The sequence below is a fragment of the Schistocerca americana genome, chromosome 11 (genome assembly GCF_021461395.2).
Source record: "Schistocerca americana isolate TAMUIC-IGC-003095 chromosome 11, iqSchAmer2.1, whole genome shotgun sequence".
Taxonomy (NCBI): domain Eukaryota; kingdom Metazoa; phylum Arthropoda; class Insecta; order Orthoptera; family Acrididae; genus Schistocerca; species Schistocerca americana.
Window position 1 is genome coordinate 100,328,876 of NC_060129.1, and position 14,386 is coordinate 100,343,261.

At 40.9% G+C, this 14,386-nt stretch overlaps 1 protein-coding gene across 3 annotated transcripts in view; it reads left to right on the forward strand.

The window, feature by feature from the left end:
• Positions 1-14,386, forward strand: part of LOC124553634 — a 518,253-nt gene that overhangs the window by 357,247 nt on the left and 146,620 nt on the right. For all 3 annotated transcript variants that reach the window (XM_047127501.1, XM_047127504.1, XM_047127503.1), the window contains 2 exons: positions 10,826-10,896; positions 13,138-13,360. In XM_047127501.1, coding sequence (XP_046983457.1) covers positions 10,826-10,896; positions 13,138-13,360 — 294 coding nt within the window. The remainder of the gene's footprint in view (positions 1-10,825; positions 10,897-13,137; positions 13,361-14,386) is intronic.

Here is a 14,386-nt window from a genome sequence, read left to right on the forward strand (position 1 = left end):
ACCTTGTCAATGGAGATTTCCATGTCTATACGGAAGGCAGCTGTCACATCTGCTAAGTTGCAGGCTTCTCCTGCTTTGTTAGTTACTCTTAACAGTGGATGAGCGGCACAGTGACTGTTTCTGAAGTGAACTTCTTCATATGGTATAGTGCTGTTCTCTCCTGTTGTTGCCTGATAGTTATTGCTTCAAAAGGTTTGTCAGTTATTGGGAGCAATAGGACGTCAGTATGAGATGGGGTTGCTTTTGGGTTTTCCAGATTTCGAAATCATTGTACATTTAAGCGCAAAAGAAACTGGTATAGACTTGGGTATTTATATACAGAGATATGTAAACAGGCAGAATATGGCGCTGCAGTCGGCAACGCCTATATAAGACAACAAGTGTCTGGCGCAGTTGTTAGATCGGTTATTGTGGCAGGTTATCAAGATTTTAGTGACTTTGCACTTGGCATTATATTCGGCGCACGAGCGTTGGGACACAGCATATCCGAAGTAGCGATGAAGTAGGGATTTTTCCGTGCAATCCTTTCACGAGTGTACCGTGAATATCAGGAATCCGGATATCGACATCGCTGCGTCCGGAAAAAGATCCTGCAAGTACGGCACCAACGACCGCTGGGTAGAATTGTTCAGCGTGACAGAAGTGCAACCCTTCCGCAGATTGCTGCAGATTTCAATGCTTTGCCATCAGCAAGCGTCACCTTGCAAACCATTTAACGAAACATCATCGATAGCTGCTTTCGGAACCGAAGGCGCACTCGTGTACCCTTGATCACGACACAAAGCTGGGCCCATGAACACCGACATTGCACTGTTGATGACTGGAAACGTGTTTCGTGGTCGGACGAGTCTCGTTTCAAATTGTATCGAGCGGATGGATGTGTGCGGGTATGGAGACAATGTCGTGAATCCATGGACACTGCATGTCAGCAGGGGACTGTTCAAGATGGTCGATGCTCTGTAATGGTGTGGGGCATGTGCAGTTGGAGTGATATGGGACCCCTGATGTCTAAATATGACTCTGACATGTGACACATACGTAAGCATCCTGTCTGATCACCTGCATCCATTCGTGTCCACTGTGCATTCCAACACACTTGGGCAGTTGCAACAGGACAATGCGACATCGCACACGTTCAGGAGTGCGGCAGAGTGGCTCCAGGAACACTCTTCTGAGTTTAAACACTTTTGCTGGTCGCCAAACAACCCAGACATGAACATTATTGAGCATATCTGGGATGCCTTGGAAACGTGCTGTTCTGGAGAGGCCTCCTCCACCCCGTCGTATTCTTATGGATTTACGGACAGCCCTGCAGGGTTCATGGTGTCAGTTCCCTCCAGCACTACTTCAGACATTAGTCGAGGCCATGCCACGTCATGTTGCGCCACTTCTGCGTGCTTGCGGGTGCCCTACACAGTATTAAGCAGGTGTACCTGTGTCTTTGGCTTTTGAGTGTAATATGCCCAAATGATGTTGTTGTCTTCTGCAAGCTATTTTATTTTGTTAGTTATGGCTTCAAAACGTTTGTCAGCTATTGGAGGTAAAACGATATCAGTATCAGCTGGGATTTCTTTAGGGCTTTTGCAGGTTTCGGCATCATTTTAATATGCCAATTTTTCCGTTAAATAAATGTGTATTTTTTATTGTTGCGTTATATACATGTTTCGATGCGCAGAGAAAAATCTTCGACTTATGCTCTGTGACCGCGGAATAGAATGCAACCATTGTATTATCATCACTCTTATCTTGACGCGAAAGACAGCGGGCGCTGTATCGTGTTAGTCTGATTGGGAATTTGAGGATATTGTTGCGGTAGCTATTACAGTCTGTCGATGTTAATGTGCCTGTTGTGCGACGTTAATTGTGTCAAACTGATGATATTTTGCAAACAAACGAATGCAATAGCTACGTCAATGCAGTAGTTTAAGCTTAAAAGTGAAGAATATTTCTTGTCACGCAAAAGTGATCTGCCTGATATTGTAGACGCCGAATATGGCTATAGGAGTTTCAGAAAATTATTTTTGGATGCTCCCTGGTGAATACGGAGACACGGCCAGTACAACGGTAAGAGCGTCAACGCGTGATGATTTCTGTGAATTTCGTACGTGATGAGTTGGACACCCACCTTTCACTTGTGCACTGCGTTGTACTGTTACAGGCTCTAAGGTTCTACAAGTGAAATTAAAGAGTCTCAGTTCTTAGGTTATCGTAAATCGTAACAGTTTTGTAGCTGCGTGCTGGAAGCTCTCGACAATCGCTGCTGCTTCAGCTATCTTCAGGTTTTATTTACAATTTCTACCGCGAGCGATAATGAATACACTTCAAAGTCGAAGCTAAACCAAGCTACCGCTAAATAAAAACGGAATATAAATAAACCAAAAACCGATAATCACAAACTTGACAGGAAAGATAAATTCAGGATTTTTATATGACTTCGCCGACGGTAATAAAGTGTGGATGACTTGTCTGTGCCTGAATGCTTGCCACTGCAGTTGGTTCATTTAACGCAAGATTATTGGTTTTCCTCTTGTATTGCTTAAGGGGACGTTTACTATCTTTGCCACGAATAAAGCATGTTCTTTGAGAATTTTATTCTTGGGATGTGCTATAGATATGAATGTCAAATATGGTCAAAGTGGTCATTGATATTTCCTCTACAAACTGAAATTTTTTCGACTGGAAATGTCGAAGAGCAACGGCGAAAGTGCCGTCGGAACTAAACAAAATTTCGATGTAGATCCCCACACGCGGTATGTCACAGGTGAGCCGGCTCATCTGAAAACAAAATTGAGTTGATGTTAGCGAAGTTCATAGGATTCTTTACGAGTTGTACCTCTCTTAAGTTATTTGGACCATAGGAAACAAAATGGCGGCCATTTGAAAAAAATAGGGTTTTTAATCGATTTTCGACTTCGTCAACCAAGTAAAAATATTTGTAGTTGATGGATCGGAATAAAACGGGTACAACCCCTAGACAATTTAGTTAGCTTCGTGGGATGTAAAGAATCATGCTAATCGGTTCAGTAGATTTGAAGTTACCATACCGCTCAATAAAAAAAAAAAGTCATTTCGAGAAAAACGCGTTTGAAGTTTGACTACATATAAATGCAATATTATGCTACGTACGTTCAATCTGTTATTCCGGGTTCATAAGCTAGTCCATCCTCTCCCTCATAGAGGGCGTTCTGCTCTATCTGGGCCATCCTGCACTGCTCCAGAGCCGCTCGTACGGCCGGTGACAAGCGGTTTTCGACCACTCGAATCCGGTGGTCGTCCGAATGCTTGGCGAACTGCGTCGAATAGAGTTCCAGGGTGACGTCCGTCGTTGTCGTGGTCTGCAGAATTGCTGAACACCCTTCGTTGAAGCTGCTCACTGCCAGGAGAGTCGCAGTCTCCACAGTCTTCGCACCAGAATGCAAATGATTGGGGGCTAACTTCCAAACACACGCGTTCAAACTTTCATTTGAATTTCGTGTGTTTCCTCCCAAGCACCAGTACAATAACTCGTCCTCTGTAAGGGCCTCGTAGATCGGGTGAATCACTATTTGAACTTCTTTGGAGAGCGGCTGGTGGTGTTGATATTCTTGCAGATATCGAGTAGCCCCTGCAATGCGCCACTTGCACCAGCTAGTTTCCCCAGCCGGACAATTTCGGTGTTGTGGGCGGTCATCCGTCGAACACTTTTATAAATACGTTGCCCAAATGGCCTTCTTCATCTGTTCCACCGAAATGGAATGCCGTCGGATTGCCACGCCTTAGCACGTCGTAAGCTCCTTGATCACTTTATAAGCTGCAATCATGGACAAGCACATAGAATAATTTTTCGGGGCTACAAAGTCGAAATTCCCGAAAAAAACTGATGCATGAAAAAGGCCGATTTCAGGCAGGTGCATTTTTTTTTTGTTCAACCACGAATAACAAACTTTTCTGTTCCGTATTCGGAAAAACCTTTTCAGAGGTGGATTCTAAACTCTTTCATGGATCCAAAAATACAATTAAAACAAAAGATTTTTTGAACCAAAAGATAATAAACCTCTCCTTAAATATGTGTCGAAAGTAGGAGGAATTAAACCAGTGTTTGTATTCGGAGTATACGCTGATGATCCCCAGCACTACCATCACCGACCTATTATCGATATAAACCCACCCAGGCAACAGCAGTGTCACCTGGCGAGGAATGACTGCTGGTCAGACTCACGCACGTCGCATGTGGTACCAGTGAGCGTGCTGCCCGTGGGTAGAATGGGGAAGGAGTGCGACGTTACTGGGTTTGAACGTGCTAAGACTGATATGGCCCGGACGCTCGGCACGAGCATTTCGGAAACTGTACGACTGGTCGGGTGTTCGAGGGGTGCTGTGGTGAGTGTCTTCAAAACGTGATGAAGTCGAGGGGAAACGACATATAGACGTCGTGGGGTTGGGCAGCCACCCCTCGTTACAGATGTCGGCTTCGTAGGCTGAACAGGATAGAGGAACAGCACACGTGGCGAACTATGGTGGAACAAACATCTCACTTTACTGCTGGGCAGCGTGCAAGTGTGTCTGAAGACACAGTGAGTGCATCGAACACGCCCAACGATGGGCCTCGGCAGCCGACGACGCGTGCATGCGCCAATATTAGCACCGCAACATCGGCAACTAAGGCTGGAATGGGCAGGTGGCCATGGGCACTTGACGCTGGCACAGTGGCTGAGTGTTCCACGGTCTGATGAATTCCGATACTTTCTTCATCGTGACGGAGGCCGCGAATTCGTAGTCTTGCAGGAGGACTGCTCTTTGACCCCTGTACTGCAGGACTGAGACAAGCTGGCGGCGGCTCCATTATGCTCCGGGGAACATTCACGTGTTCATGTGGCCGTCCGTGGGTCCAGTGGAGCTCGTGCAAGGCACTATCACGGCCAGGGAGATCGTACGCTTGTTGCAGCCCACGCAAATCCCCTCATGATGTTCATGTTTCCCGACGGCCGGGGAATTTTTCAACAAGATAATGCGCCATGTGGCAAGGCGACGAGTGTGATGGAGTGGTTCGAGGAACACAGCGGCGAGATCCGATTGAGGTGCTGGTCACCCAACTCGATCTGAACCACATCGAAAACATCTGTTACTGGAACTGATTGACTTGTGTGTGCAGATGTGGTGCCAACCGCCTCCAGCGACCTATCAAGTCCTCATTACTTCTGTTATCTGTGTCAACGGTGAACCTAGCGGCTATTAGGGAGGTGCTCATGTTCCGGCTGATCAGTCCTCCTTGCAGGATCCTTTTCCGGCCTCAGCGATGTCGAGGATTTGATGTTTTACTCATTCCTGATATTCACGGTACACTCGTGAAATGGTGGTACGGGAAGATCCCGACTTCGTCGCAATCTGTGTCCCGTCGCTCGTGCGCCGACTATTACAACACGTCCCAACCCACTTAAATCTTGATAGGCTGCCATTGTAGCAACAGTAACCGATCCCACAACTGAGCCAGACACTTGTTGCCTTATATAGACGTTGCCGACCGCAGCGCCCTATTCTGCCTTGTTACATATCTCTGTATTTGGATACACATGCCTATAGGGTAAGGTGGGGTAAATCCAACCTAGTAATTTCTTGTGGCTATAAAACGCTTTTTTCCGGGGTTCGATCTTAACTTTACATACGTTAAATTATAGGTAATATAAAGGAGCAACTGTTTGCAAAATATTTTTGTTATACCACCAACAGCTTTTGAGATACCAGTATTTTAAGAAACGTCCATTTTTCCATTTGCAAAAATGGTGAGTTAAATCCGATCCCCTATTTGTTTGGCTGATTTTGCACAGAAATAGTTCTAAATCAACGGTTTTTTTTGGGAAATAATTATAAGCAATTATGTTTTTTACATAAATGAACAAAATGTATCCAAAAAAATAACAATGTTTAGAGTACAAAATGTACTGAAAGTTAAATAAATGTAAATTTCAATTGAAAAAAGACGATTTCATCGCACGGCGGTGCAACAGCAATGTCGATCTCGGAACGTTAAAATCACGAGCAACAGCTCCTAAAGACATTCCCATTTGCATTGCAGCAACTGCTCGGCCAAAATCGTTTTGATTGCGTTTTGCCGTTTTTCGTTTGCAATTTCGTACAATTTTCCTAAAAATAAACAAAATTCACTTTGTTTCCATAAATAAACAATTCCATACAAATAAACGATAAAAAATATGCGCTCGGATTTACCCCACCATGCCATTTTTCATTTAACACACATAGAAACAATTTACACGAAATTTCCAACAAAAACGATACATACACTGAATAGGTCACTAAATACACTACAAAATCACTAACCATTTGTTTTGCGATCGTTTTATTTAATAAGGTGAATCTAGTGTTGCAATTTTCAAAAAAAATTAAATTGAAACAATCGAAAACACACTTGTTGCCTTTTAAGTGTCTAAATTTCAAATGCGACGAAGCTGTCAAGGTGACATTTTCGTTATTTCGAATGCTCTGTATGGTAACACTAATGCGAAATCGCTCCGCTTTGCCGTTTCTCACAAATAGAGGGCGGACGGATTTACCCACACAGTCGTATTTACCGCACCTTACCCTACCAGTTTATCTGACGCTTCACTGTATTTACATTAATGGTTTACAAGCCACGATACAGACTGTAGCAGAGGTTACATTATGTGGCCAGTATCACTTCTCTCGTCCCGTTTTCCTATTCTACCGATGAAAGTCTCAGGAGTAATGAAGGGTCACCAAGGAAAGTAGTAAATTACTTTCTTGTACAAGCCAGTGTTTTGTTTTGCACAAATCGCCTAAATATATGTTTTGGGAAAATGAGAAAATTGTCATTCATTTCTGTAGTGTCAGGTTTCGAAGATTTTGGTTGCACATATTGATGAAAACTTGAACTGGGGAAACGCCGAAATAGTTGAACGAACTGTTTGAATTAATTTGTAGCATGAAGTAATTACAATCATTAGGCACATAGAAGTCACGTGTTGTTCATTTTCTGTGACTGATATTAAAGTGGATAATATTTTATAATGGCTCCTCGCACAGATCAGAATTACTCCCAGAACAAATTAATGAAAGTAACTGCTGCAGAATTCGAGTGAATTTAAATTTTGCAGTCTGTGTTGTCAAAATCGTTGTTGTAAAACAATTAGTCAGTCTACCCAAGGAAATAAAATGCCTGATACACAGAAAAAGTGTATTTAAATGCTGATGAATGCCGTATCTTCTAAACAATTACTTATAACGTACACATGATATCTTGAAATATGTAGCTGTATGAATACATTCGTTTTTGTAATACGCGTGTACTACTTTTGTTCCATTGGCATGCCGAATATGTTGTTCCACATGGCCTTGATTTTTTTTGCGGTTTTCCGAATAAAGTATTTGTTTTCGTTGATAAAAGGAAGGGGACTTAAAAAAAATTTGCATAGTTGTACAAGTCTTACTGTAGATAACAATTAAAAAGTATTGTTGAGGATTTTCATTAAAATGTTTTTGTCAAAACAAAAAAGAATAACTGAATAATTCGAAATTGGTTTTTTTGGCATTTAGTATGAAGTTGGCAGCACAGCACTGGCAGTGCCAGCTCGCTGTGTGTTTGTTCATCAGAAGACATCTGTGTGCTGGTCCTCTGCAGTGGGGTACCTGGGCAAGCAAGAACTCTGGATGTTTCGCAGTGAACATTCCCCATTGCTTCTCGAGGAAGTGAAGCTGTAATGTGCTTGGTTCAAATGGCTCTGAGCACTGTGGGACTTAACAGCTGAGGTCATCAGTCCCCTAGAACTTACAACTACTTAAACCTAACTAACATAAGGACATCACACACATCCATGCCCGAGGCAGGATTCGAACCGGCGACCGTAGCGGTCGCGCGGTTCCGGACTGTAGCGCCTAGAACCGCTCGGCTGTAATGTGCTTCTCAAAGCTGAAGTAGAGGCGTTAGAGGTACTAACCGTAGGCTTCGACCAGTGACTTAGTAGTGACGGATGTCTCACAATAGTTTCTTGGTGAGCTTTTGGAACTGCATTTCCGTATAGCGCTATTTGCACTCATAATCTTCGATGGTTTCGAGCCAAATTATGTTTTCAATCCGTGCTGTGCATGGGAAACAAAATACTGTCTCCTGTATTTCGTAGGGAATTACAATACTCTGTCAATTTATCAGTCTTTTTTCTTCACGAATACCTTTTTGTTCGTACTATTTATCGTGCTCCCCACTGTATATGACGGGCTTCTTTTACAGTACTCGATTCGCATCCATTCTGAAAAATAGTTGAAGTTGTTGTTGTGATACTTTGTTCGATTTACTATTGGTACGTACATAATAATACTATGCATGTATCGCAGTCTCCACTTGAGCTATATAGCTAAGATTTGTATTCTGATGCTATTTAAGATTTAATTAAGATAAATAAATTTTTTACTTCCGGTAAACCTTTCGGAGCATACGGTCATGGTCCACGGAACTCTCCTGTTTCTAATTTTCGTAGGCCGTGGCAAACGCCACTCGTATTCTAACGGGCTCGAGATATCCTAATATGCTGCAGCGTTCGGTACAGTATCGAACAATCACTTGACAATTGACTAGTGCGGCGCAAGTGCAAGATATACGCAAGAAACTACAGACTAGCACAACAATAAGATGTGGCTCTGCTTAAAATTAGACAATTTCGTGAAACACTGGAGGAAGCTGCTTCAAATCCTACCACTGCACAAACTCCTATTCTGTGTATACAAATTTAGAATATGAGTTCCCATAAAGTATCGCTATGTAATGATGTATATACATTTAATCTGATCTTAAGCGAAGGTAACAGACATTGTCTCCCAGAAAATATTACTTGAGTGAACCCAGTATAATATTTTATTTGTTTATGAGAAGCGGTAATTATATGTTTTAAATTAGTAATTGAGTCCCTGTTCACATATTACAATAGCACATGAAAACTTTACCAGATTTTAGTCGGTTTGAACACAAGTCGGCAACATTCAGATGTAACAGTTTAGACCATTGGTCAGTAATTAAATGCCGAACACACGAATTTTGTAGTAAAAATGTGACACTAATTTTCCTCGCGAGAGTGAATTACAGCGGCGAGATCTGTCTTGGAGATGTTACACTAGATCTCACTAGATGGGGGGGTAGTGGAGGGGGATAGGCGAAAGCTCAAGAATTGGACAGTATCATAGTCGATATTTTTATTTATTTGTTGCCGTTGTCACGCATTTTCATTTTACTCGATGTTTCACAGTCATTTTTATTACTAAAATCCACAGCGCATTAAAAACGCTAAGTCATGTTGTGATAGAGACGTGTTCAAACACAGCCCTAACGTTTCGTCCAGAACTGCGCTGGAGGCTTTGTGCCTCCGGTGAGTTTTGCCGACTGGCTGGTCGGACGTCTAAGAGCGACATATGTGGTGTAGGAAAGGGGCACGATCGGAGTTACACATGATAAGCGGAGACGATCTTTGTCAAAGACAAACCGTAACTGTCGATTGTCGTTCTGCCAAAGATAAAAAATGGTTTAGTGATTCTGCAGAGCTACTGTCCATTAGTCGCTAAGTTATATGGTCTGTTTTTTCCTATTGAAATTACCCCTACGTTTATACATTTAGATGGCCGTGGATAATAGTTTATCGCCGTACATAATATTTTAGTTTCAGAAGACTTCGCTTGGTCACTTCCTGGCTGAAGAGCATGCTCTGCTACAGCCGATTTGTCTATTTCCCCTACTCGGAAAAGACTTTTGTGTTCCTTAACCCGCGTCTCTCGGTCTTTACAATTATAAACTTTCCAACATGTACGCGGCATTTCTATATGCCAATGCTAACAGAGAAGCGCGTTTATCTTCACAGAACTTTTCTTTGTTGGTCTAAAAACCGGTCTAATTTCATGTTTCTGTAAAATCTTTCCGATCTGATGTGTTAGAGTTTTAGTAAAAGTTCAGAAGATGCCCAACGCACTTCTGGACGATACGTTAGGTAAAGGAGGTTTTTGTGTACGACGACCTCATATCGCGAAAGGTTTACCGGCAGCAATATCAATTGGCCATGAAAGCCTTCATTCTATCAACGAATTTTTAGTTCATTCGGTGGGTCGCGATGCCTATTACAGCTGCTGAACTTGTCTTTACGATTTGTGATTTGCTTTATTTACAAGAAATGTTTACCTTTTTGTATGTGATCCAGCATAATAGTTGTAACTTGAACTACAATTTCCAGATGCAGTAAATTCTCGTAATCAAAACGGTATTTGTAGCTAATGTTTCAAAACATCGACAATGATATGACGCTGTACTCGTCTTGTAGTTTACGCCGTTTGTCACTTGTTTACTGCGTCACTGCGCTAGCCGGTTATTAACATTCCAAATTCTTCTTCATTCCACTTCTAACGGCAGACGTAGTTTACTCCTTGTTACATTTTTGGAGTGGATGTCACATTTAAAATTTTACAAAGGAAGCAATGTCCAGGTGTTTGTCAGTGGCATTATTTATCGCACAGCTCTCTTCAACATTCTCTTTGTACAATGCTAGCTTCTGAGCCCTACTTTCAATACTATACCGTTAGTCAATTCAGGATTCCACACTTTACTGCTGTTTGACAATAAAAGTTACTGCATTCACCACTGTCTTCGTATTCTAATAGGCATTTGACACGACTACAGTTTCAAAATTTTAATCTCTTTTTTTCTATCCCTTTAGAGTTACACATCACAATAACAATTACTGTATTCTTCGTTATAATGATGTTCTTATGAACAGTGTGTAGTCACAAACTTGTAATTTTTATTCATGCTTCTTTTTAATTTTTTTTTTTCCTTTTATAGATCCCGTACGAGGTGACTACAAATTTTCTGCAAGAGATGTAGATCAAACTAGTGTTCTCTTGGAATGGTCTGTAAGTATACAACTATCATCTGTTGAATAAACAACAACTTATATTAGTGAAGACAAACTTCTTTACCAAGACCGCTAATAATAACATTTATTCCAGACAACTGGTTTCGGTAATCAAAGTTAAGATCTTCAGCTGTCGACAAACAGGTCATTGTAAATAATGGCAGTAAAAGTACTCTTTCTCATGAACTAGTAGATACATGACAGACCAAAAACATGTATCCGCATGTCAGAATTAGGACAGCTAAATGCATAGTTATTCATCACATATATCTCTCTTGTGTCACTCAGAACAGGGTACATCATAGAAGCCAAGTGTACACGTGTGCTGCCACGCACAAAATTCTTCCTATCGTTGCCTCCTGCTTACAAAGTTTTCTCTGCTGTGCAAAATAAAATTTGTTTTAAACCTCTGAAAAACAAATGTAGTAAGTGTCATTACATTCATGTCAGAGGGTCGTTAAATTAATGTATAATGTTAATGCTCTAAACAGAATAAGAAATACAAGGCGTCATTTAAAAAAGTCATACTGCTGTTCATATCTTCGAAAAAAAAAAAAAAACAGCTACAACGAAGGCAATCTTGCTGATCGATGTCCCCTGACGGCTAAAGAAAATTTGCTTGTAGCATTTTGTAATTTGCATCTGGACAAAAAGTTATTTAGGGTGGTCAAGTTAAATGGGACACCCTGTATATATATAATTTTTGTTATATTTATGAATTATAGTCATTTTAATTGCTTTGTAGCTTTCAAAGAACACAGTTTCATCCATGATTATCACTTAATACAGATTTATGATGCTTTTCATAGTGTACCAGGTGTAGAAGTATGAAACCGGAATTTCCCTATAGAAGGTGCTAGCTGTCAGTGTAGATCCTGTGAGAACGTGTCTGCAAATCTATCTGCTTCGTGTAATGGCTGACGACGAATGTCAAAACACAGTAACTCACGTTCCACAAATCGGTGTCTGTGTCAAGCCCGTCAAGATGTCGAGTTTTGTGCCTACGAACTACGATCTGCAGACAGCATTTGAAGAAAACTGCTGCAGAATAGCATCGAATGCTTGTCAAAGCTTTCGGCGAACGTGATCTTGGAAAAGCTCAGTGTTCGGAGTGGTTCAAAAAATTCAAAAGTGGTGATCTTGATGTGAGAAGCGACGAGTATGGGAAACAACCGTGAAAGTTCAAAGAAAATGAATTGCAGGGTCTTATTGGATTAAGATGATACTCAAACAGAAACTTGCGGAATAACCGAATGTGAAGCAGAAAGCCGTTTCTCTTCGGCTGAAAGCTATGGGGAAAGTGCAGAAAGTGGGAAAATGGGTTCCGCATTAATTGAATGAAAGCAAACAATTCGAAAATAACTTGCGAAATTTCGTTCGGTACATTCAAAATAGTCGTTTCTCCATCGAATAGTGACAGGTGATGAAAAATGGATATATTTTGAGAATCCTAAGCGTCGTAAATCATGGGTTAATCCAGGCAAACCATCAACATCCACTGCAAGACCAAATCACTTTGGAAAGAAGACAATGCTCTGTGTTTGGTGCTATCAGAAGGCTGTCGTCTTTTATGAGTAGCTAAAACCTCGTGAGACCGTTAACACTGATCGCTACCAACAGCAAATGGATGTTTTAATTCGAGCATTACCTGAAAAACGACCGGAATATGGAAAAAGGCAACACAAAGCCATATTGCTCCATGATGATGCCCCATCACACAACAGCAAAACGAGTCAGGGAAACGATCGAGGCGTTCAGTTGGGAAGTACTAGGGCATGCGGCTTTCTCTCTAGACTTGGCTCCGTCCTATTATCATCTTTTTGCATCACTGAGGCTGGGAGACTCTCTCACTGAACAACTCATCAAGTCGTATGAAAATGTACGAAAAAGGTTCGCTGACTGGTTCGCTTCAAAAATGAGCTGTTTCTTTGGCATGGCATTCATAGCCTGCCGGACAGGTTGGAGAAATGTATAAATAGCAATGGAGAATCTTTTGAATAAAATATTGTTTATCAGTTTTAATTAGAAGAAATTTAATTACTGCAACCAAGTTCCAGTTTCATACTTCTGCACTTGGCAGTTAGAACATCAGTAATCAATTTTTTTATTCCCATATCTCCTGTTTACTTCTGCCTTGATGTCCTTTCCCATTTCTTGATTTTGTGCACGTTATCACTCGTTAGAGACTTTGTGAATGTTTGACTGCATCTCATATTAAGATATTTTAATTTGTGAACAGTATGAACATGAGAAGACATCATTGCTATGTGAAATAGCGGAATTTGAGCTATCAGTTCTCTCTGGAAGTGAGCATCTTAAATATCTCGTAACTGAGAAAAATGGCAGCAAGCGACTATCAAATATTATTCCCGACACGAGCTATCGCGTCCAGCTGACTGGGAAAACTGTGACTGGCAAGAAGACTCTACCTGTAGAGATTACACTTCACACCCTGCCTGCTGGTAAGGAAGACGCCTTTGTGTTTTCCCTGTGCGATTTGTACTACTCTAAGACTAGGTTATGTTGTGTGGAATGGTGTTACTTATTTAACAAGTTTTACAATAGAAAGGACAGAAGTATGGCTAAGAAATACAGATATGGTGGAGAGACTGTGAATGGCGAGGAAAGTAATCCCTATACCACAGGCCGAGTGAGCAAGAGATGCACTCATGAAAGACGCTGCTCCATGTTTAAATTCCAGTCCAGCATTCTGTGTTAATCCACAGAGGGATTTCGTAATTGTTCAGGGCACTCTATTGTGGGGTAAATGTATTTTTCTAATCTTTAAGCCATATCAATGACAGTACCACACCTTAAATGAAATTGCTAAGTGCTTATGATAGCTCAGAAAAGATGAATGTAATATAAAAAAAGGATGGCTTAAGTATGATAATTTCCTATCTCTTGACTTAATAACAAGACTTAAATGGATGAGTTCACTCAGAATGCAAATTTATGTGTATTGAATGTTGTTTACGATAGTGAAAATTACATAAAGAAAATAATACGAAATCTAACACAGCACTCGTTCTTTTCTATAGAGGAAGTATTTGCCAAACATTATTTCAACTGCAGTCTATTTGACAGTGTTTTTGATTGATGTAAATACTTATTATAGGAAAGAAGGTCTGCTTTCCAGACAAAGTTGTCACTTTATGAAGTATACCAGCATTATTAATGCGTATACTTTATTCAATCGAACTGCAAATTTGCAACTCATACATTCAAGCATTTAAGTGAAATTCATGTCATCATGAGTAATTTAGAACGATTTTTGTACTGAGGAATCACAGATTAGAAAGAAACAATAAACATCCCTATCGTGTATAAAACAGCCTCAAACGTCTGATTATGTTACAAACGAGTTAATGTGTTAAATATCACATCTAAGTGTGGAAAATGTTAGGAAAAGTTTCAAATTGAGTTTAAAGTTTATTGAGAATCACTAAGTGCTCTCATTCTTAGGTACTGGATGAAAAATCCAGGGT